This window comes from Diplodia seriata (assembly GCF_021436955.1).
Source record: "Diplodia seriata strain FDS-637 chromosome Unknown scaffold_9, whole genome shotgun sequence".
Lineage (NCBI taxonomy): Eukaryota > Fungi > Ascomycota > Dothideomycetes > Botryosphaeriales > Botryosphaeriaceae > Diplodia > Diplodia seriata.
Window position 1 is genome coordinate 1,952,886 of NW_027117316.1, and position 24,201 is coordinate 1,977,086.

Genomic DNA, 24,201 nt, shown 5'->3' on the forward strand with positions numbered 1-24,201 from the left:
TCGCAGAGGTGGAGGAGCTGGAAGACCCAGGGCTGGAGGCGCTGGAGGAGGTGGAGGAGCTGCAAGAGCTGAAGGTGAAGAGGCAGGAAGATCTGGAAGTGAACTCTGTTAGAAAGACCCTCATGGTGAAACAATCGAGCGTCGTCCATGCAAAAGCGCAGAAACAAGGCGGGCAAGGCAGGGCTGACTGACTTACCTCTTCATGCGCAAGCGCGAGCGGCAAAACAGGGCGACGAGCGTGTTCATGAAGGGAAGAAGAAGTTTTCGTCACCCGCTGAGGGTAGTGTTAGAGTGCGCCACCTTGAGCGAGTCATTGTGCAGCTGGCTGCTCACCTGAGGAACACGTTGGAGCGCGAGTGACGGGTGCACCCGAGCAGCGCGGCTGCTCTGCGTTCGATAATTCGCTGACTGCAGCTTGAAGGAGGAGAAGAGAGCTTCCGAGCATGAGCGGCAAAGAAGCCAGCGCTTGCTGCTGAGAGGAGGGAGGCGGCTGTTGTGGTGTTGAGTCGGGGTGGAGGGGTAAGGGTGGAGTTGGGCAGGTGGAGGAAGATCTGAGGTGACGTGAACCTAGTAGCTCGCCGCAGAAAGTGACACCTGCCCAGAGCCCCACAGCTGCTGCCTGGCCTTGCCTCCGGTCCCGCTTGGCTAAGCTGCGGAAGCGTAGTCAGCGAAGCAATTCCTTCGGCAGGCTCCACCAGAGCGGGAGGACAGTGCTGCCGCTCAAGCTTTATGTGCCTCATACTGAAAGCTAGAGCTTTGCACGATGCGCTGCCTTTCGGCAAAGGTACATAGAGCAATCAGGAGAGGGGACGGGCATGATGCGCTCCGCACTTGCAGCCCCTGCAACCTGGGAGCATGGCCTGCACCACCAGCGCCCTCGCCTTTGGAGCCCAGCAAGACCTCCGCGCTGCCCCGGCAGCGGAGACGATCAGGGATGGCATAAAGAGGCCTTGCGATTTGTGCTGAGATGGAAGGCCAGGGCAAGCGCGGGCCGTGAGCTTACTGCGCTTCTACGTCATTATGATCGCCCGGGGGTCAGACATCCGGCCTCTAGAATACTCTGCAAAGCAGCGGCGGCTCTCAAACGGCGGAAGCTACTTCCATGGCGCCGGCTATGGTGCGGCCTGGCGGGAGGAGCTGCCCGTTTGCGCCACCCGTTTTGCGCCGTCCTGACCCAGTCAAGCTGGCCCCGCGGGACGTAGGGGTACTCTTAGGCAAGAACGGTGACGCTACCAAGAGCCAGTGGCGCTACCTCTACTGCTGTGCGGGAAGCTGCTTTGCGCGTACCTAGCTGGCGTCGGGCGGGCTGCGTGTGACTCCCGGCGACCGCGCGACGCCCTCCACCACCTCATCGTCAACAACCGCCGCGCCACCAACCACCTTAGCCCAGCCCCTCTCTCCACCGCCGCGCTCATGCAACAGCTACAGCTCCCCCCTCATGGCCGATGTGTGGTCTACACTGATCTCTGAACCCCCGTTTTGACGAAGCCGGTAAGCTCTCCAACAGCCCACCGCAGTTGCGGCGCAGATGCATGATCCTAGTGAACCGCTACTCTCACAAGTGCTTCGCTGACAGCTCGTGAGCAAAGATCTTTCTAGGCCTTCGAGTTATGCTCTGGCTCCCCAGCACATTCTATGCAAACTCACCGCTCATGCCCCCTCAAAGACGCCATCGGGACGCTTGTGGCTACCTTCGATGATGTGCGCGACAACGCTACTGTTTCCGCCGGCGCCTTTGCCATCTGCGACGACACCGATGTCGTCAACTCCCACGAAAGGCCTTTCAGGCTTGGACCTGTGCTGATTACCGGTGACGATCTCAAGGCCGGCCGACGACCTTCCCATCGTCTTTCCAGCTCTCGCCTCCTTGCTAGCTTTCCTACTTGCGAACCATTGATGTTGCTTCCGACAAGATGAGCGATCGGGACACCATCATTGTCATTGACGTCCTGCTTGTTGAACGCCTTGCCTCCAACGTATCCCTCCAAAGCCTTGGACAGCACACACCCTGCTCGCGTTCGACCAGCACGGTATCCACATCAGGTTTACGACATTCTGGTGGAGAAGTGGAACCCAAGTGCAGTATGCCGGCTCCCAGCGATCCATACTCAGATCACACAGTTGGGTTCTTTGAGCTGCTTCACAACCGCACATCAAGAGGCGCGACAACAATGAGCCCCAGTCTACTCGCTTGCATATCTGTTTTGGAATACGATCGAGGGAGCCGCCTGGCCGGCAGAGGGTCTTCCAGTCCCAGTTCGGATTGCGCTTGATCCCAGACGCGCAAGTCGAGCGAAGGCTATGGCGACCACTTGAAGGTTCAAACTCCTCGTGTGCAGCAGAATGCGTTCGAAGCAGTCTAAGTCTTCACTGCCAAACAAGGTGTTTGAAGGACTGGTAAGCTACAACAAACTGTCTTGCAATGGTTGATGCTGACAAACACCAACACAGATGGCACCATGAACCACTACGTCCTCGAATGAACAATCGTGGCTCGCAGCATGACCAGTCAACTACAGCTACCAACACAGGCTGCCTTGATTCATACAGTACATGCTGCTCAGACAACGATTGAGCTCCATTTCTACGTCCAAGGACCCCGACACATCGCACACAGTCGCTCATCTTCACGTTACTCCACCGACAGATAGGTTACACACACTGCAATGACTTGTGTCTTCAGAAGGCTGCCTTTGCAAACGACATCTCATATTGCAGTAAGCAACGGACCACTGCAATGGAATGGGACGACAGAAGTGTTCACAAAGGATGGGAGATTCGAGCCGAAGCCTGAGAACTCGGTAATGATGCCTTCAACAGGGCTGTGCCGCTGTCTTGCAGGGCCGCTACATCACGCACCCGGCCCTTCGTGCTCTCGGTGCACAAGAGCGTATCACTGCGGTGACTTCGATCCGTCCTCGCTCGCCATTCGCGCGTGACGACTCGGTCCTCAGCTCTTGCGGGAATACGCAGCCGGCGGACAACTTGACCGCTCCTGACAGCCCTAGAAGGCAACAAGGACAGCAAGCAGAGGACGATCTTGACGAAGATTTCTCATCATCATATGGAACTGTCACAACCGTGAATCTGTCGTCTGCAGGGAGCTCGTCCTCTCCTAACAGCGGTGACAATGTCATACCCCCTCCCCGCTCACTGTCCCCAACCCCACGGATCCTCTGGTATACCAGCTCCATGTACGGTCGATCTACCCTCACAGATGCTCTGCTGGAGCTCCGAGCATACTGCGTCCGGATAATGCGTATCCGGGTTTGGATTGACTCCGTCGACGCGGCAATGAGCGAGGAGGCAAGTGCCGCTCCTTGCCCCGGAGAAAAATGCCGAGAAAAGGCTTTGCTAACGGTGTACGAGTAAAAGAAACCCAGCCTGCCCGGACCATCCAACAGAGAAGAAGGTTGCAAAATGTTGGGCCCCACGGTGGCCTTCCACAGCCTCCTGAGGAGGTTCTTCTTCCAGTCTGCCCGGGCCGTCCAACAGCGATGGAGCTGGCGAAAAGGTTGGACCCCATTCCGTCTGCTCTCGAGTCTCGAGTCCTACACCGGTAGGCGTCGTCCAGCGACGAGAGCGGCATCCGGATCACAGAACTCCGCGGTTCGTAAACGATGACTACAGATGAGGCATTGGAGCCCGTCGCCTCGGCACTGGCAACCGCGTCATGGCCGCCATCCTACCCACTACGCCTTTCTCAATGCTGCGCACGGTCGTTCTACTTCGCCAATGCATTGAAATGTCACACATGAAAGCTTTCTTAGACAACAATCGCCAGATCAAGAGACTCAGTATGTACCTCATATCGCTTCGTGGAGGAACTTAGCTGCCAATCTTCAAGCTTCTCAGGGATCAATTCTTCTCTCTCGAGCATTTCCAGTTCTCTCAGAATTGCTTTCTCAGGGACCAGGACCGGTCCGAATCGCAGGTGTTTTCAAAATGGAATGGCCAATACAGAATGGCGTCGGAGATATCGGAAAACTCTTGGGCATACTGCATATTCCAAGGACAAGTACTCTTTACATTTGCAAATGCGGTTTACCTAATGCTGGGACGGGTCACAATCGAAGGACATGAAGGTTACGGATGGTCAACATGGACAGCTACAGTCTGCAACCTCCGCAGTTCCTCTTCCTTCACAGTAGCCGTGTGAAGGGACAAATCTGACGAACAGACTCCGTCTACTCGCCGGAGACTCATGGCGCGCCTTTGTCGATGAGCCATTCCAGACTTGACGGTGGTGGAAACTTCGAGCAGACACCGGCCGCGGGCATTGTTCAGGAGCAATTCCCTCTCACTCAAAACTCGCCTCAGCAGCGCGATGACCAGCAGCACGATGTCCAGCAGTCCACGGAGGGCGGAATTTCGCACGACAACAACGACACTTCGCCGCAGAGCCTCTACGCTTGGCACACCAATCCATTCGGACAGCAGGTCTGGACCGCCGCTACTGTCAAGAAGCAGCAGACGCAGACGCAGACGGAGACGGCGCTTTTGGATCTTGTCGAGCTCATCATTCGCAATGCGACCAACAAGAGCAGCGACGGCAAGATCACTCGCTCAGACTTCCTGAACAAGGCTGCCCGCGTCACCCGCTTCTCTTCTTTTCCCATTGGTGCGCGACATCTGCACCTACTTGTGGTATGAAGGACGGTTTGTCCGAGGCCGGACGAGGCCGAACGAGGCTGCCCGTATCTCCTCTGCTCCCTCTCCAGCCTCGACGAAGCCGACAGAGAGGTGGATCGGAACGCTCGAGCTCGTGAAGATGCGGAAGAACCCACGCATGAACGTTGCTGGTATGATTTTCCTGCTGGGCGGTGCTAGCGAACAGATGACTGATTTTGCGCTACAGATCTCATTTAAACGATTTCTTCACGATTGTAGACTACGATCCCTATGACGAAGGTTTTGTTGATTCCCCTTTTTCGGAGGTCGGAGGAAGAACACCAGGAGACGAACTTCCCACGACATGCCTTCCAAGAAGACCCGGTCGAGCTTGTGCGCGTCACCCACCATGGATCTCTCCTTGGACAAGGACATCCAGCAGTATGCCGGGTTCACTCACCTGTTCAACGAGCGCAAAAATGCTCGCCCTTTCGTAAGCACATCCGCCGTCGAAGATGTTGCAATAAGTGCAGCGGCTGTGCTTTTTGCTTCGCAAGAGAAGAGGACGGGCTTCCGCTTCGCACGGGAGGTGCGTGTTCCCGAGCAGACGGAGGGCAACTTCATGCACGCAGCCTCAAAGATGCTGAGCGAGAAAGCAAATGCCGCTCTGAAGATGTTTTGGCTCACAGAGCTTGGCAAGAACCAACCCGACGCCTATCTCGCTCTGTTTCTTACAATCCTGCCCGCTCTCAAGAAGGCTTACATCAGGGGCGTGGAAATACTTTACATGGACATCAATGACCTCCAAAACCATCAGATGTCCTTCTTGGAGCTTACTTCTTCGGACACAGGTGAGTACCGAATCGACACAGTCAAGTTGGGACCCAACTTGGAGAAGCTGAAGGCGGGGGCTCAAGAAGGTCACATTCTACATGCGCAAAGGCGCCGACGCACTCAGCAAATGGGTTGGCGAAGGACAAAGACGGAACCGGCGATGGTGAGATGATGGGACATGAGATAGCATTTACAGATGTCGACGCATAAATCAGAAACTCCAAATCATCATGCATCGGAATTGATCGTGGCCAGTGTTGCTGAGTTCTGTGGTCGGACAAGCCCCATCGCCGCGAAGCGCGTGTTGCGTAGCTCTTCGCCCTTTTCAACTCCCCAGAACAGGCACGATGATGCCAGGACTCTGTCAAGATCCAGTCCTGTGGCCAATTCACACTGTCTTGGACGCAAGAGCTCTCAAATCATATCATGCCTGGCTGCAACTTCATTTCTAACTCATTGGCAACGGAAACGAAGCAAGATCACAAGTTAAGCCCATGATGTTTTTTTCCCGCTCTCAGCAAGAAGTCCCGTCGTCTCAAGGGCAAGTGTCCACTCCTCCCTCCAAGCTAACCGGGAAAACACCATGCAAGCAACGAGGCTGAGGGCAATGCCTGTATCGCATCCACGCACAAGACGGGGGCGCTCGCTATTGACAAGCCCTACCGCCAGAGAAAGGCGGGCAAAGGCAAGAGTCGGGACGGTCGTGAGCGCGGACAATAGCGCTTCGAAAGGGCGTTCACTGCCTGCCAGTCAGGCGGTTGCACATATACCAGCCACCCCGCTTGTGGACGTTGTCAAAGCGATGTGGGACGCGCAGATGGAGGAAGGGGTGTCTTGCGGAGAGGAGGGAGAAGGTAAGACCGGCTTCTCGTAGCTGTTGGGAACGGTGGGGGTGCTGATGTTACCTACGACGCAGAGATTTTCCGCCCCACCGTTCGTGTGCGGATGCTCTCCTCTTCGCTCGCGGACCTGAGGCTCACTTTATTTTCGATTAGCTTGCGTCGCATTTGGGTGGGCTGTTGTTGGAATCGCCCGCTGATCAACAGAAGTCCGTCGGTTTGATTGTACATACGCTGCGTGACACGGAATGGAAGACCAGAGACCGGTTGGCGCCTTTCTGAGGATAGACGCTCGCCTTGTGCTAAGCTATCCCGGAAGCCTAGCCCACACGAGCATTTGGTTGCTCTCGGTGTCGAGTAAAGCTGGGCCTCCTGACGGTTTTCTTGACTTCTGAAGCGACGAGGAAAGCAGCCGCGTAGTGATACAAATTGAGACGGATTGGGGCCACTCACCTCAAAGTCCGTCGAGTATTTGAGCGAATGTGCCAAGAGCCATCAAACATCACGGTCTTCTCGCAGTCCGGGGTCGGAGCGAGTGCTGTGGGGACGCGCGCATCAGTCCATCTTGGCGGCGGACAGCGATTTCAACTTTTGCAACCCAGTAGATCCGTTTCCAGATGATTTCGGACATACCGTATGTGTTCCTAGCTCGTGGCTTTGGACGCCATGGGCCTTTGAAGGGGATGAAAGGACGTTGTGTTAAGCTCATCGCACAGCCGAGATTTGCTGGGTAGCCGCCACGTGTGTGCACCATCCCTTGCGTCGCATCACCTCCTTGCATGATGTGAAACTGCGACCACAATCGAGTTGCCTCGGACGCCCCGACGAGAGCTGTTGGCGATGATCGTACGGAGGAAAGTGCAGCGAAGGTGGCGCGAAAGGCGACGTAGCAGTGCGGATATGCGGGAAAGAGGATCGGCTCGCTCGAAGGAGATATGGAGGGCGAAGAGGAACGATAAGAGTGTGTGGAAGCATCATGGTGTCAGTTTTGTATTGAGAGACATGGAATCGCCTCAATGATGCGAGTGGGTGCTAGTGTTCAGAATAGGACGTGGTCGGCACAGTGTCTGCGGAGCCTGAAGCGAGCGCGGCGGAGCACGGATCGAGAGGGGTATGGTCGGGCAACAGAGCGCTGTCTTGGAGGAATTGGGCTGAAGATGAGGTAGCGCGTTGTTTGAGTCTGTCAATGGGTGTAAAAGCGCGAGTACCTTGGAGTTTGTCCATACTGACTGGGCTGAAACGCCCTTGAGCGTCGTCTTCTACGCCGTCGGGACGTGCGACGAGCGGATGGACAGAGCAGAGTACATGATCAAGTTTTGGAGAAGATTGCGGCGGAATGTGAAGAAGGTGCGGCATGCGTTGCAGTTGGTTGGCGAGTGGCTGCTGAGGGAAGGCGTGGATCTGGAGCGGGAGAGGAGAAGGTCAGTGAGGTTATCCTTCTGACAAAGTTGGGGCATTCCATCGAGGCGATTACGGAGAGGGTGTTTGAGTGGATGGAGGAGATGGCTCCGAGAAGGGCCTGAAGTATCCAGCGTCGCATCGTGGAGACATGCCATCGCAAGTTGACGTTGACGGTCAGGTTTACTCTGGTCACTCAGCAGGAAAAAACAACTGGCGGGTGCCAAGGAGTTGTGGCATACTCCCAAGGTGGACACGCCCTCCCCTCTGCCCGCCGCCTCCAGCGCCTTGCTTTCTCGTGCGCAGCGCAGACTCGCCGGGGGCTGCTGTCGCAGGTGAACATATACAGAGAGAGTCGATCACTCTGGTGATCTTGCGGTGTAGTCGAGCCGTGCCGAAGCTGGAGGAGACTGTCACTGTCGCGCACTCTTCTCAGGGATCCGCGGGGGCTGGGGATACCTGTCTAACGCGCTCCAATGCCACTCAGTCGCAGCGCAGGCTCCTCACTCTGTGAAGATTGGCGTGAGCCACCCGAGTTGTGGACTCCGGCTCGACTGGAAGAGAGGCCGGCGCAGTGACCAAGGGTTCCTGCCGCCGCCGACGGACGTGAGATTGGCCCCGTGGCTCACGGTGTGCACACCAAGGCCGTCCGTGATGACAACCATGCCGCACCTGTGATGCACTGCGCCTTGCTGCTCCTGCCGCGGTTGCCTGAGGAGTTGGCCCGTGACCCACTCCTCCCAGGCCCCGCGGGCCCCCCATGACGTCGTTCCTGCCGAATCCACGCGAGCGATGGACCCCGCGACCACCAGCCCTCCTCTTCCGGTCTAGCGCGCCCCGTTGTCACGTCGATGGGCCCCACTCCGGCCTCGTGCCACCCCCCGGCCGGCCGCACATAAAAACCCCCGGACTCCTCGACCCCCAGCTCCTCTTTTTCTTCTTCAGCTCTCTTTGCCTTTTGGCTTAGATCAATTGTAGCCTAGTTGCTTGTCGGATTGATTTCCGACAAAGGCCCCTACGGGGGTTCTCTGTCCTTGGATCAATCTTCTTTTTGGAAACCGGCTGGTGGCCGCTGAGCTTGCTCATGTCACCGGTCACAGTGTCCCCAGTATTGCACTGCTTCTGGGTGACGCGACTCTTTTTCGTTGAGCGGTCCGCCTTGAGCGGATCCTTGAGGAAGAAGATTAAATTAAGAGCGAGAGCCTTCGCGACTGCTGGTGAGCCTTGTCCGCTGTGGAGCTCCCTTGGTGACGGTTTGGATCTCTGAGATTGCTGACGTTGAGCGTGTGGCGCGCCGTCACGCTCAGTCGTGCGCAGGTGTTTGCGGTCGCGGTAACCGTCGCTATCGCGCTCGCTGTCGTGCTGGCTGTCGCGCTGGCTGTCGCGCTGGCTGTCGCGCTGGCTGTCGCGCTGGCTGTCGCGCTGGCTGTCGCGCTGCGGGCATCGCGCGCTTGCTCACGGCGGAGCTCGAGCTACGATAACATGCCTAGTCCGTCCCTCGCTGAGGATCGCCTTTCTTGCCTTTGTCGCGCCTCTACGATGGCTTCATGGTAACTGGCGCTGTGTTGTGGCAACTCACTGGAAGTGACGCAGTGTGTACGCCCACCACGCAGTCTATCGCGCCGCGAACGCGCTGCTTGACCCGCTGAAGAGCAACGAAAGCCACCAAGCGGTCTGAAACAAGACAGAACTTCTCTACAAATGCCATTGACGTCCGCTGGAGGACCAACAAAGCTTCAGGCACGACAGAGAGACAACGCACGACCGCTTCCGGCGAGGTAGGAGGGTACAACTGTTCGTCGCAAGCGACCGCCACCAATGCCTGCACAAACGTCGTTGAGCGCCGCCTTCTACGATATCTTCGGAGCAGTGCCTGCGTTTGAGGGACAGCAACCTGAGCGGCGGGTCATTGCGAAGGTACTTGCCGCCTCTGGACCTTTTGGAACTCCTTAGCGGCCTAGAAGAAACCTTCGGCATGTTGGACTTCACCATCGGGCTGCTAACCCTCCACAAGACGGACCTCCGAGCGATGGTGAGGCACTTTTCGGCGCGGACAGACAGCGAACCCTACTGAGGTCAACATCTACAGTTGTGCTCCAGCCACCTCCTCGCCGATATTGCGGAGGGACACGTTCGAAGTGCTGAATGCCGCTAGCAAGGAGCCGAACACCCCAGTCGTGCAGACACTGCACTTTGGCAAGCCCACGGCACTGCGATGTCACCGCCGTCGATTCCGCCTTTCGTCATTGGGGCGCTGCCCGAGTTGACGCTCTCTCGCCAGCACTCACCGGATACAGAGGCAGCGTCAGACCATAACAGCATCTTCTGCGCTGCAATTGACGCTGTGAGCTAGGAACTTGACGTTTAGCACACCTTACTGGCACAATATCGAGATTCTTAACGTCAACTGACAGACACCGCTACAGGAAACGCCTGCCCCAACGCCGTCTCCACAAAGCTCCGCCACGAACCTTTAGAGCTACACCAAGGTCCTTCGCGATACAAACCTCTCCGATGACAGCAGTTTGCCTACCGTCCGACTACACCTATCAAGATGTCATGGCGTCCCACCGCGTCGTTCCTTCATCGGTGTTGAGGATTACACAGCGAGCGCGGATCCTGGAATTTGGCACGAGGGCGAGGAAATACGAGCAAGGTGCACACAATCTAGCAGGTTGTTTGGATGGATGTCATGAGAGCGGCATACTAGACAATGCGTGAATAGAAGAGAGCCTGCTCTATCCTGTCTCAAAAAGATATTCCACCATACTCAGTGGTACTTGGATCCAAGGCCCAGCCGCATCTGCACTTGTTTAGAACTCGCATCTGGGTCCGGGTAATGGGTTCATCTATCCATGTTGGAAGAGTGGAAACATCATCAACGGCGCTCAAATGGCTCAAATTTTCTGTCATCTGCCGTGTCCTATTGCTTCCGTTACGGCACGGGAAGCTTACACCTCTACCAGCCACTGGCTCTTTGGCGAAGCTTGAAACGAATATCTGACTCTGCTTTTGGCACCAGAATGGAAGGAATGCAGCCTATCCCCATCATAGATGCATCGCCTGGGTTCAGCGTAATACCCTTGGTGGAGGTAGTAGCATAGAGAGAATCCATAGATGGCCTATCAAGAGACAGAGAGAAAGGAAATTATAAGCGAAGCACCAAACTGTCGTAAGATCACAAAATCTTCCCCAGCAGGCCAAGGGCCTCCTTGTCAACACGATACGGCAAGCTGTTAGACATTGCGTCAGACAGGGTAGTAAATGACTCAAAGCCCTGTGTCGATTTGAGGAATAGGGCAATGCATGGAAAGGAATGCTTTTTTTGGTATGAATCCAGCTCTTACCGAGTACGGGTTCCAGAAAGTCTACGTTCCCCACCGCCGAGATGGTATAAGCACACACAATGGAGGCGGAGGTATGACGAAAGAACGGATTGAGAAAAAGAAACGCCGCATCTATTGGAAAAAGTTGCCGGCTCGATGAAACGGCCGACGACCAGGGGGTCAACCGGCCTTCCCGCTTCCCCGCTGCGATTCCCGCGCTCGACCACTGCGGCGGATCATCGCTCGCCTTACGACATGGTCCGCGAACCGAAGACAATATCCGTATTTCTCCTCTTTTTTTTTTTCGTCTTTGCTTTTGGCCAGTTTGTCAGCTCATCCACCCAGGCTGCAGTTTCCGTGCCTCTGGCAATGTGGTGCCAAGGTGCACCCGATTCGCTGCTCTCGGATCGCCCCGGCATTTGACAGGCGGGAGTCCGCGCCGGGAAACAGGGGTGTCGCACACCCGAAAGAAAAAGTGATCGATACAACGCCGTGTGACGAGATCTCGACGATCAGCTTCGGAAAAGCAAAAACATCGTTGTGATCGAGGGCCGCTTCTTTCCACTCCAGACAACACATATTCTTACCATGCGGTCCCGAAGTCCCCACAGCGACTGTTAGGTACGCCTAGTTACGGCCAGCCTAGCTACTTAGCGCGAACACGCCGCTAGCGACCGTTATTAGTGCAGATTTAGTTCGTTTTTCTAAATTGACCACAGCCTCGGCGCCTGCCGTGCAGACTGTGCGACACAGACAGCATGGCTGTCTCCGAGGTGTTGCACAATCCCTTGCAGCAAAAGGGAAGCCATCGTCCAAAATGGGGCCACCCAAGCATCGAATCCGCCCTGCTTTTGCCCTGGGTCGCCTCGCATTCGACGCGTCCGACATATATCCCCCGGTGGGAGCCCGCCGAGTGTGATGGACTCGTCGACCCTCAGCTGCACAGACATAGGTGCGGCACATGGCTGCTTAACACTACCGATCATCTTATCATGCTCTTGGCGGATCTCGTTCCCCGAGCCCAAGCCGTCCAGCAGCCACTGCGCTAGGCAGTGTTCCGATAGCAATGCTGCTTGAGTCGTTGCGGCCGCCTCTCGAGCTGGTCTTTGAATGGCAGACTTCCAAGTTCCCGCACGGCATCCGACGTGGATGGGGACTCATCATCCTCATCGGCGTCCTCTTTCCCATCTGTCTTGTCGCGGTCGTCCTTCGCACACGAGTGAGGGTACGAAGACGGAGCTTCGGCGCTGACGATGGTCTGATCATATTCGCTGTGGTTTGTACAAAGACTGCCTCATACGGGAAATGCATACTGAATGATGAGTAGTTGTTCGCCGCTGGTGTAGACACCTGCATGATCCTTGGTTCGTCATCCCCCTCCACACCCCCTGCAGTAGATGATATACCGACGCCGTCTGCACAGGTTTCCGCCTCTACGGATACGACCGACACGCGTGGGACCTCACGCAACCAATCGCGCTCCAAGCGCGGAAGGTCGGTCGACCATCCCCCACGCCCTCCCCCCATCCACGCCAAAGGAAAACAACCTCTAACACGTCCCCACCCTCGCAGATGATGCTCGCCATCGAGCTCCTCAACTCGACCAGCACGTGCCTCACCAAGATCTCGATCCTCTTCTTCTACCGGCGCCTCGGGCGCGGCACCTACACGACCTTCTTCCTGCTCGTGGTGCAAACCAACATCGCCCTCATCGCCGCCTACCTCGTGTCCTTCTCAATCGTGCTGGTCATGACCTGCCGGCCCGTCGCCGCGTACTGGCTGCAGTTCTCCGTCGTCTGGACACCGCACCACGCGTACCGCTGCGTCAACGAGGCCGCCACGACCGTCGCCGCCAACGCCGTGTCCATCGCGCAGGACCTGGTGGCGTGCGGGCTGCCGTCGGTGCTTTTGTGGAAGCTGCAGATGGGGCGGCGGAAGAAGGTGTTGTTGGGGGGGTTGCTGGGGTTGGGGATCGTGTGAGTAGATTTTTTTCCTTCTCCCCTACCTAGACGAGAGAAGACGACGACGACGACGACGACGACGAAGAAGAACAAGAGGGATCAATCGGAAGATAAGAATGACAAACTGAACGCACGCCAACGGTCGAGATAAAAAAAAAACAGCCCCTGCATCGCCGGCCTCCTCCGCCTCCTCTACACCGTCCGCCTGTACGCCGACCACGCCTACGACGCCACCTGGACCGCGCATCCCGTCCTGTTGTGGACCGCCGTCGAGACGCATTTCGGCATCCTGTGCGCGTGCGCCCCCGCCCTGCACTCGTACGCCAAGGAGGCCGCCGAGAAGGCGCCCGCCTGGCTGCGCGGCTCCGGCGGGTGGTCGGTGTGCGCCGGCACGATGAGTTTCTTCCGCTATCTGTCGAGCCGCAGCTCGATGCTGTCGTCGTCGTTGTCGTCGTCGGCGTCGGGGTCGTTTTTTCGACGGGGTGGTGGGGGTGGGGACGGGAGGAGGAAAAGGGGGAGGAAGAGGAGGAGGAGGAGGAGTGCGAGCGGGCATGTCGAGTTGGAGGAGAGTGTTGGGGTTAATGGTGGTGGTGATGGCGGTGGTCGTGGCGGCGGAGGAGGAGGAGGAAGAGAGTTTGGTGCGAGGGAGGGCAAGCAAGACGGTGGCGGAGGCGGCGGCGGCGGCGGCAAAAGCGCCGGGACGCTGCTGTCGTCGCTCTCGACGCTGGACGAGGCGGGTTCCGAACATTCGATTATGGCCATCGTCGAGGGCGCGGACAGGGCGGCAGATGACCAAGACTTGGAAAGGGGGTTCTTCGCGCAGATGGAGCGTCGAGAGGACTGGGATCAGCTCCAGCTTCAGCAGATCGCGGGAGATGAGCAGCGGCGACGGAGGGAGGCTGGTGTAGACGGGCTGTCGGAGGCATCGCTAGTCGGGATGCCAGGACGTCTACCGGCCGCGTACTTGGGGCCGTACCGACAGCAGCAGCGGTATGTCCACCAGAATCAGGACAATTATTCCTGGCGACCTGAGGATAAAGCGCCATTGTCGACGGCAAGTAGCTCGATGCGAGGGGACAGGGTGTCGCAAGAAGAGATCGGGGTAGCGATCACGACGGATCCGCCGACTGCGCCAGAGCTGTTGTATGACAGATGGAGCGGCGGCAGTGGGATAGAGGGCAGCCGAAGATAATTCAACTCTGACATTTTTCTGGTTCACTAATGTGTGGTCATTGAACGGACAAGTACGTATCATGGTATCAACCCTCCAAAACGCCCTCAACCACGGCCATCTCCTCCTCCCCACCCCTCACCCAAAAGACGCCTGGGCCCACCCGACCACCAGCGCGGCAAGCGTCAACATCCACCCGGCGACCCCAAACGCGCCCTGCACATCATCGCCCCGCCTACACGCCCACACGACGGCAAACACGGCGCTCCCCAGCACAAAGAAAACCATAACAAGCGCCCACACGCGATCAGCCAAAAAGCCCTCGACAAGATTGACGCCCCACCCGACGCCTCCGTCCAGCCTCGCGCCCCTCCTCTTCGGCGCGCGGGCATACGTAATAAACTCGCTCTCATAATCCTCCGGATGGCGAAACAGATGCATGAGATACTGCGAGCCGACGGGGGGCACGAGGTCATGGGGTTCGAAATCGTACTGCTGTCCCGCCATCGCCTTTTTACTTACTGGTGGCATGTCCGGACACTTGCGGATGTCGACGACGCGGTTGCGGTGGACCTCGAACTGCACGAAGTCGATGCTGGCGAGGCCGCGCAGCCGCAACGGCGCCCACCACCAGCGGAACCGGTTGATGTGCGCGTACAAGCCGCGCACCGCCATCGCCAGGTCGCGGTCCGACCGGATCTTGGTCTCCGTCACGTCGACGTGCGACAGCTTGGCGACGCTTTGCCCCTCGTCGGCGCAGGTGAGCAGCCAGCGCGGCGGTGGCAGCGTGCCGATGCGCACCGAGAAGGGGTTGTTGCTGCGGAGCGCGGTGGGGCTGTAGTTCGAGCCGTTCGAGGAGGAGGAGTCGCCGGGGAAGGAGGAGCCCCATGTCGTGGCGGGGGAGGGGTTGAGAGAGGGGTTGGTGCTGCTGAAGATCTGGCTGGAGTCGGAGAAGCTGCTGTTGGCGCTGCTGTTGCTGTTCGGCGAGGGAGAGGAGGCGTGGGCGCGCGGGCGGTTGAGGTAGGCTTCGAGCTCGCGGGCGGCGCCGCGGCGGCGCTCGACGAAGTCGTCGTAGAGCTCCTTTCCGCACGTCTGTCGTCGTTCAAAGTCAGCTTGCCGGTCTAGACGCAGGAGATGGGGTTCAATGAATGCTTGCTTACGCAGGTCCACCGCACGCGGACGTGATCCTTGGGCACCGGCTTCTCGGGCCCGTACGCGTCGTACAAGCCGGCGGCCACGCGGCCCAGCTGCGCCAGCGTCGCCCTGGCCGCGTGCGACAGGAAGCGGTGCGCCGGGCTTCGTTTCTCGGGCAGCGGCCTGATCTCGATGTTGGAAGGCAACCACAGGCTGCCGCCCGGGCTGTCGGGTTGATCGTCGTCGGGGACGATCAGGGTCGGCAATGTGACAGATCCGTCAAACGTACCCTGGCTCGCATCCCTGAGCTCGTGCATATGGGTGGAGATGTGACTGTCGCTGTCCTGACCACGCACATTATCTTGCAGCACCGCCGGCGGCCGAGGCTGGACTGCAAGGGGGCCTGGTAGGGTGCCTGATGGCATCGGTACGCCGTCAGTGGGGCGTTCTGACCCGGGACCACAGTTCGTGGATATTACGAGTTTGCTGGGTGCTTCGGGGACGTGGGAACTGTTCCTGGCGCTCGCGACTTCCCGCCCTGGGGCATCTCGGCTCGTTGCCGCCGTTCGATCTGGCTCCCATCTTGCCATCTCCCTCGTTGACCGATCCACGCTAGCCGCGGAATCATTGCCCGCTGCGATTTTCGTCCCGTCGACGGAGCCTTCCGCGGTTCTTTGACCCGATCTGGGTCCAGCGACGTTCCGAACATTATGCCTATCCGCCGACTGGTTGAACAATTGCTTCTGCTCGTGATGGACCACCTCGCTGCCACCCGCCGCATCTCGAGTTCTATGAGAACCCGTCGGGACCGCCCTATCCTCGCGTAACCGGCGCTCGTCCCTTGCAGCATCCTCATTCGAAGACGACCCGGCGGAGCTCTCCACCAGCCGTCGGTTCAAGCTCTCCACATCGAGCGGCAACATCCTCGTGCGGTCCGCCGTCCGGTCCGAGACCCCCCCTCCCGCAAACGCCCCGAAGGACCTCGACCGCTTGATCACCTTGTGCGTCGCGTGCCTGACCGACAGGCCCTTGGTCGGGGTGGGGACGATGCTCGACGGCGGCGAGTGGTCCGAATCGCTGCCGGTGTCACTCGCGTCCAAGGCGACCGGCTCCGACCAGGCCGACGCCTCTTCGGGCCCGAACGAAAGCGTGCGCAGAAGGCTCTCGGTCGGCGACGTCGCCAGCGAGACGTGTCCATCTTCATCGGCATCGTCCCGCTGCTCCGCCTGCTCCGTCGTCGGGGCGACCGCCGTCGCCTGATCTGCGGCGCGAGGCGGCGACGGCGGCGGCGGCACGACGACCGTGGGACGAGGCACACCACTGCGTGCAGTAGTCGCCGGCGTCGTCGTCGTCGTCGGCAGCTCGAAGACATCCGGGGCCGCGGGCGCCTCGTGGATGCCCGGCACCTGACGGACGACCGTCGCCGGCGGCCTGGCCTCGAGCTCCACGGGCAGCAGCAGCGCCGGCGGCGGTCCTCCCGCTAGTGCGGCGCCGCCTTGCCGCTGCTTCGATGCGGCATGAGCCGGGGTATCGGGAGGAACAACAGAACGCTTGATGTTTTCGGCTCCTCCTCCCCCGTGGAAGGCGCCGGCGCTGTCCAGGCGCAGGTCGACGATCTCGTTGGCGTCCGCGGTGCGCCGGAGCAGGCGCAGCACGAGGCCCTTGCGGCCCTTGCGGACGCCGGCCTTGATCATCTGCGAGAGCTGTTTCTGCTGCTGCTGACCGTCGCCGGCGGTGGTGGTGGTGGGAGATGTAGCGGTGGAAGTAGTGGCCGTCGTCTTAGGCCCGCCGTCTCCTCCTCCTCCGGACTCTGCCTGCATCGACGCTATCCAACCTGGCAGGTTCTCTGCCAGGAACTGCTTCGAGACGGACTCGACCTCCGACCAGCCCTTGTCCGACACGCTCAGCGGGAGATGGGCGTCCAGGGTGGCCGAGACGTCACCATCGCCGCGGCTGCCGTCATGTACTGCGGCACGATCGTCGCCGGCGAGGGCGGACGAGGCGACGGGCGGACCGGTGAGGCCGTCGTAAGACGGCGGCGGCGACCTGGTCAGGCTGCGGGCGTCCACCGACCGGCCGGTGCCGATGCTGCTCCCGCTGCTGAGCAGCGACAGGCGGTTGTTGCGGCCCTTTGAGAGCGTAAAGGTCGACGGCGAGGCTGATCGCGCCGCCGCCGTCGCCATGTAACTGGTTTCCATGCGCGCGGCGAGGCTGTCGCCTGGGCCTGGTCCTCCTTGTCCTCCCGCTCCCGCTCCCGCTCCCACACCTACTCCTCCTCCGGTGGCCAGATTCAGATTCCTGTTGGGGACGGGGCTGATGATGTCCTTTTTACCGCAGCCGGCGGAATGCGTTAGCCAGATCCAATTCGGCAAGGAGAGAAAAGTGCTGCACGGCCAGTGCTGCAGTTGCTCACCCCCCCACCTTCTTCGACGAATCAGGTATGGAAACGGATTACATTACCATGGCGCACACCAAGGCTAACATGGCACCCTATTCAACGTGCTATTCGGTCATCGAAATCAAACGGCGACAGAATGCGAAAGGGGACTCGCAGCGTATCCGGGCGTCGATGTGCGGGGGGGCGGCCGGCTTAGGGTCAGCCCAGGTAGGGTCTTCTTTTTCTAACAAGCAGGCAGCAACGGGCGACTAACAAGGCAGAAACGACTGGTGGCGGCGGAGGGGGGCTGTGCTCAGCCCCAGCCGTCGCTCTCCGCGAAAACCCCATGTGCGACGGGATTAACGAGCAGTGCCCCGATCCGTCGTCGGTGGCGGAGTCGAGGTGGGGGCCAAAGCTGATGCTGCTTGATGACACTGCTGCAGCATGAGGAATGGGATATATAAGCCTGGAAAGGCCGGGCCAAGGTGACTGGAGAACTGGAAAGCAAGGAAATAGATGATGTTGTCAATTTGCCACATCTTCGTGGGTTGCTGGCACTTGTTGTGAGGTACCTACGGGTCGAAGCCGGCTCGTCGCGAGGCGCAGCAGCGTGGGGGCGGCTTGCTCCCGTCCGCAACACAGTGCCACCATTCCACAACCGGCCGAAGTGCGTTGCTTGGAGGGTGCCTGGTAAGTAGTTCTGCGCGTGCGATTTTAACGATTCGATTCACACCATCGGAGACATGACCTGTAACGAACAACACGACCAAGATTGGATACAATGAGGGTATCTTATGCCAACCTTCTATCAGTCAACGTCGTTTCTTCTTCCTTCCCCTTCCGTTCCACTGCGACTCCTTGAACATGCAGCATACGCTATTCGCATTACACCATTTCTGCACCGCCCAAGCCGGCAACTCCTGCATCTCATTGCGCCCAGGCGGCCCCTCGATCGGAGTCTCATCATCCAGTGGGTCATCCTTCTTTCTTCTCTTCGTTTTCGGTTCCGCGACGGGCACTATCACGCCTATCTGCATACCTTGACCTATGAGCCACTGCGCGAGGTCCTCCACCACGATCGGGTCGTACAAGAGCATCTTCTCGTGCCACGACGGTTGTAAAGGGTCATCTGACGGCGGACAAGCCTTGACGGCGGTGGTGATCTTGGGGAAAACGGCTTCCAGATAATATCCCGGAATTCGTTCGGTACCCTTACGCTTTGTGTTACTGGGCGCGGGTACAGTCGGTCCTCGGAAAGCAGCGTCTGTGGTCCGCTCCTCTTGCGACAAACTCAACGTCAATGGCGGTCGCGTAGCTACGCCCTTTTTCCGGCGCGGTGGAGAAGGAGTGACTTCCTCTTGCGAGTCTTCGATGTCGTCTATGTTAGGATATTCTTCTTCAGTCGTACGCCTCGCAGTCTTCTTTTTCTTCTTCGGAGTAGCTGAGGGGGTCGCTATTGACGGTGAACGAGCTTTCCTCTTTGGGCTCGAGGGTGGGCTCTTCGCCGTCTTTGCCGCAGTGGCCTTCGGGGGGCGACCAACGGGACGTTTGGGGGGCAATGTTACGTGGGCGACTGCAGCCTCTTCTGAAGCAGCAGCCTTGCGTGGCCGGCCTGCTGATCGTTTCGTGGGCGACTCTTCTGAAGGGACAACCTTACGTGGCCGGCCTACTGGTCGCTTTGTGGGCGACTCTTCTACCGCAGTGGAAGCCTTTCTACCTCGACTTCCTGCCTTTGTCGCCATCGTCGCCTTGGCTTGATTGCTGGACATGTCCGATACGGATTGTGAGAAAAGAGGGATATTTGGACGTGTTCCAAGTGACTGCAAGGCAGTCCTGCAAGCATTTGGCGAAGGCTGAGACGTCGAATAGGATGTTGGCAAGGTTGAGCGGTTTGGTTGTTGAGAGAGCCGATTGTCATGATGAAATTCATCGATATCGATGAAGTCGGATGATGGTTGGACAGGCTGAGCACTAGGAAAGTTTTCAAAGTCATCATCGCCAATCAGAGGCTTAGATGGTGCTTCAGGTAGGTCATAGGTACCGCAATCCGCTAACACTGCCGTTTGTGTTTCTTCGGTAGCCTGCTCGCTCGCATCAACATAAGTCGTTGCAGCCTGGTGCTGGGTGGGCGACGGAACCTTCCCTGCGTTCTCAGGCACGAAATCCAAATCGTCATCCAAAAAGACGTTTGTTTCGCTGCCCAGGCTGATTGAGTTCTCCTGTTGCTCAAGAATACCGTCTTCATGATCTCTAGATGCTGCAGTCCACAACCCCGTTCGCCGGCCAACCAGGGAAAGACCGGAACCAGAAACCGCTGGCTTGAGATGCAAAGTTTCCAGGCTATCTACCTGGGAACCCAAAACCTCCGAGTCTCGAAGCGCCTGTTGAAGATCTCTGACGAAAGTGGGCGATTCTTCTCGAGCAAGCTGTGAGGAGGTGCCGAAGAGAATGTCTTGACGGTTCATCCGAATCAGTGCCGACTCAGGCGACAGCAGCTTCTCTGCCGCCAGCTTAGCGGCTTTCTTTGACTTCGCAGTCGGCTTCTTAGCCTTGCTTTCGGCTTTCTTCGTTGGATTCCGGGGTCGCCCAGTGCGTTTGGGCTTCTCAGCTGCCTGAGCATCGGGAGGGGCTGCGCCAGACGTTGAGTCGGCCCGGGGCGCAAAGAAGGCTGAAACTTTGGGATCAACAGGCTGATTCTGCGCTTCAGAGGTTTCAACAGTGGCAGTTGGGCGGTAGGCCGCTGTGACTAGATCGGTGATTGTCCTGGGCTTCTTCCTGGGCGCCTTTTCCGGCTTGTTGCTCTTCTCAGAGAGCACTTCGTGGGACTCAGGAACGCTGACTTCGGCTTGCTGATTTGGCTTCTCAATCGGCTAGAACAGGTCAGTTTTTTCCTTCAAGTGGAACAACGGGAATATCTCACCTCCAATCTCCTTCGTTTGGTGAAGGCCTCACCAGACTCTGTCCGAGCAGTCAAGGCTTCGGAACCAGCTCTCTGTCCCTCATAGCCAAAGGCATTGAGCAGCTCCGTAAATGATGGCTTGGGGCCAAGAGCAACTGGAGCCTTTTCTTCAGGGCTCTTACACAGGTCAAGGGGTTCCAACGGATCATGTCCGTTCGGCGAAGACTTGGTATCCTTAGGAGGAGTCCAGCTTTTTCTACGTGTCATTGCCGGCGAGAGGTCAAGGGGCTCAGCAGGTGTATCGACTGGCACAGGAGCGTTCGTCTTTGGGGCTGCAGCGTCAACCACGTTGTCCGGCGAAAAATGTTTCGAAACTGTTTTGGTGCTCTTCCGCGCTGTTGTCTGGCGTTTCCTGGGTTTCGCTCCTTTCGCCGCTTCTTCAACCTTCGCAGAGTCCACCGATACATCATCGGCCTTCTTCGTCTTCCTTGCTCTCGGCTTCTTCTCCGACGCTTTTTGGGGGTTAAGGGGTTGCTCCTGTACAGCCTCATCCAGTGCGGAATCGTGACGACTGGTTGTCGCCGGCGTACCATTCTCCACAGGGACAGGAGTAGCAGAAGTCTGCGCCGGATCATTATTGGCTTTCCTTTTCTTGAGTTTCTCCACTGCTCCACCTCTGCGCAGTTCGTTCTGTGGTACCTCCACCGTATGGTCAAGACCAAGAACATCCTTTATCAATTCAGAGTTATTCAATTTGGCCTTGGTCTTGCTCTTTTTTGGCTTTTGTGGAACTCGGCTCTCCAATGTGGCAGCATTCTGATGGTCCTTGGAGACGCCCGTCCCTTCGACATCGTTTATTTGCTTCCGCCGGTCATTCAAGCTTTCCTCCACGCTGTCCACGACCAGCGGCACATCCTTCCGCTCGTCCTTTTTTTGCCTTCCTTTCCTTGGCTTTTTTGCCACCGCTCCTTCAGCCGCCTTCCTCGGGGCACGCTTCGTAGCTTTCGCCCGACCGGACTCGCCCTCTGCGCCTGCCCCGCGCGCGTCCCGGCCACCGTCGCCGCCGCCGCCGCCGTCTTCAGCCTGCTCCTCTTCCGCATCCAGACTCAAGACATGGTCGCGAACCAAGGCGCCAGCGCTCGCGAAGCCCAGGGAAACTCCATCTGGTATAGGCGCAGCGCGCGATCCGCTCTTCAGGCCCTGCAGCGCTGGTCTCTTGAACAGGAGCGATGGCGAGGGCAGACTCGACGAGCTGCGCGACGACAACACCGGAGATTGTGGCGGTTGTGCCGAAGGCGGTAGCGGTAGTGGTGGATCCCGTAGTTGCAGCGGGGTGGAGATTATGTCCGAGTCTGGAACTTGCGGTGGCGAGGACGAGAGGAGGACGAGGTCAGGGTGAGTGGTGGTTGTCGGCATAGCGGAGGTGGCGGCGGCGCCGTGTGCGCGCTGCTGCGTCTGCTCGGGGCGGGAGGAGGAGAGCGGGCGCGTCGTCGTCCATTGGAGGCGGCGCGAGTGAGCCGCGGCAGCGAGTCAGCGAAGCATGTTGTGTTCGGAGAATGATGGCAGACAAGGGTGTGCTGGACAAGACAAGGGAAGGGCAGCTCAGGCGATGAAGCGCGGTGGTCTGTGCGCAGCGCTTGTTGGCGCGCAATCACGTGGATGTAATGCCGTGCGGATGGGTCGCACGCTTGTTTCCACAAAAGCACCTGTAGGCTTCAAGTCAAGCTTGGCCGTTGGTTTGTGGCCTATATCGCTTTACGAATGCATTCTCTCGTGCTGACATGTCGCTTCAATGGAGGACAACAGCTACCCGGAGATGTCCTCGTCGGCCCCACTCAGTCCCTCCCTCTCCTTCAACCCTCAACAAATCCAGCTGACTTGCACAAGGTTGCGAAAATCGTCTTTCTTTCTCATCGAATGGATGCCGATTGCTTCTCCGGATTGGCAAGTTCTCGAACTGGGCGGGTGTGGAGAAGAAGTCCGGCAGTGGTGATTAGGGCGTCGGGGGTCTCCGCCCCGCCACCCGCGCGCGCCCAAACCCTTACGCAACGACCATCTCCGAGATAGGAGACCTCCGCCTCGCTCCATTCCCCCGCCTATATAACCTTCACTCCAAGCGCTCTCCCATCTCGACCAAACAAGAACACTACAGAAGTAGTCAAAATGCCTCACTCCGTATCTCCCTCTGTCCAGCCCCTCCCCAAGGCTCCCGGCTCCGACGTCGACTTCGGCGCCGTCGTGACCGGCCTTGATTTGGAGAACATGAGCGGTAAGTCATGAACAAAAATGTGACCGAGACTTGATGAAATGGGTTCTACGCAAATGAGGGTGCACTCCGGGGATCGGTAACCACCTTGGGTAAGTACAGTACATGATTGTCAAACCGCCAGCGCAACGACATCAGGCTGACATGGCCCCCGCAGATGCCGACTTCGACTTCCTCCACGACGCCCTGTACCGCAACAGCGTCGTCGTCGTCAAGACCTCGCCGCAGCTGTCGCCAAAGGCCCAGTACGAGTTGACCCAGCGCTTCGACCCGTCCTCGTCCAACTACGGCCACGGCAAGACGCTCGACGCCAAGCGCTCCGTCCTGCACCCGGACCTCAAGACCATCCCGCACCAGCCGCAGGTCCAGGTCATCGGCAACGGCTTCGTGCCATCGTACGAAGGCCTCAGCGACATCCAGCTGCGCCACCCGCACCACCGCAAGTTCCACAAGACGCACGTGCCCGACGCCGACGACCTGCAATTCACCCGCTTCTTCCGCTGGCACATCGACGCCGCCCTGTACGCCCTCAACCCGCCGCGCGTGACGTCGCTGCTGGCCGTGCGCGTGCCCAAGGGCCGCCGCCAGACGTGCCGGTACGACGACGGCTCCGGCGACGAGCTCGACGTCCCGCTCGGCACCACCGCCTTCGTCAGCGGCTACCGCATGTACGACCTGCTCTCCGCCGCCGACAAGCATTTCGTGCGCACCAGCAAGGTCGAGTACGCCCCGCATCCCTACGTCTGGATGTCGACCGCCGCCTCGCGCCCCACCGGCCTTGGCATGATCAGCGAGGGCAAGGAGCTGCCCGAGGCCGAGCTGCCGCCCGTCGAGCAGGACAAGATCATGGTCCTGCCCATGTGCTGGAAGAACCCCGTGACGGGCCGTCTGGCCCTGCAGGTCCACCCCAGCGCCGTGCGCAAGATCCATCTCGCCGACGGCAGCGTGATTGATGACCTCGACACTGTGCGCGAGACCGTGTACCGCCTGCAGCGCCCGGCCATCGCGCCGCAGTACGTCTACCCGCACGACTGGGAGGAGGGCGACTTGGTGCTGTTCAACAACCAGGGCGTTATCCACTCGGTCGTCGGTGCCTTCGCCGAGGACGAGGTCAGGTTGTTTAGGCAGTGCAACTTGGCCGCCAGCACGAGACCGATGGGGCCTGATGATGAGTAGGACGAGACGAAGAGACTGGCTTGATTACTTTGCTCTGTTGTTTCACTTTCATCCATTCACAGCCCGTCTTTGCTGGTAGATAGCGCGTTCTAAATTATTGAAGTTTTTACATTATGATATCGCCCTTACGCCAACAATGACCGTGCCCAACGTCGAGATTCTTTTCACCGCATCCTGTTCTTCACCTCTTCTTCCATCTTACGTCAAAC

The 24,201-nt window shown here is 58.6% G+C and overlaps 4 protein-coding genes across 4 annotated transcripts; 2 read left to right on the forward strand and 2 right to left on the reverse strand.

The window, feature by feature from the left end:
- Positions 1-4,221: 4,221 nt before the first annotated feature.
- Positions 4,222-5,617, forward strand: AGC1_2 (mitochondrial aspartate-glutamate transporter agc1; the record flags this gene model as incomplete). The annotated part of the gene is made up of 3 exons (XM_066780421.1): positions 4,222-4,621; positions 4,656-4,802; positions 4,938-5,617. The coding sequence occupies 3 exons, from the start codon at positions 4,222-4,224 to the stop codon at positions 5,615-5,617; spliced, it is 1,227 nt and encodes a 408-aa protein (XP_066629650.1).
- A 9,644-nt stretch (positions 5,618-15,261) lies between these two features.
- SLS55_009017 (uncharacterized protein) lies at positions 15,262-17,737 on the reverse strand (the record flags this gene model as incomplete). Its single annotated transcript, XM_066780422.1, has 2 exons — positions 15,262-17,485; positions 17,730-17,737. 2 exons carry the CDS (start codon positions 17,735-17,737, stop codon positions 15,262-15,264), a joined length of 2,232 nt encoding a protein of 743 aa, XP_066629651.1.
- Positions 17,738-19,049: 1,312 nt separating this feature from the next.
- Positions 19,050-20,817, reverse strand: SLX4 (5'-flap endonuclease; the record flags this gene model as incomplete). Its single annotated transcript, XM_066780423.1, has 3 exons — positions 19,050-19,174; positions 19,693-20,521; positions 20,572-20,817. The coding sequence occupies 3 exons, from the start codon at positions 20,815-20,817 to the stop codon at positions 19,050-19,052; spliced, it is 1,200 nt and encodes a 399-aa protein (XP_066629652.1).
- Positions 20,818-22,713: 1,896 nt separating this feature from the next.
- On the forward strand, positions 22,714-23,992 carry XAN1 (Alpha-ketoglutarate-dependent xanthine dioxygenase xan-1; the record flags this gene model as incomplete). The annotated part of the gene is made up of 2 exons (XM_066780424.1): positions 22,714-22,819; positions 22,974-23,992. The coding sequence occupies 2 exons, from the start codon at positions 22,714-22,716 to the stop codon at positions 23,990-23,992; spliced, it is 1,125 nt and encodes a 374-aa protein (XP_066629653.1).
- Between the last annotated feature and the right edge of the window lie 209 nt (positions 23,993-24,201).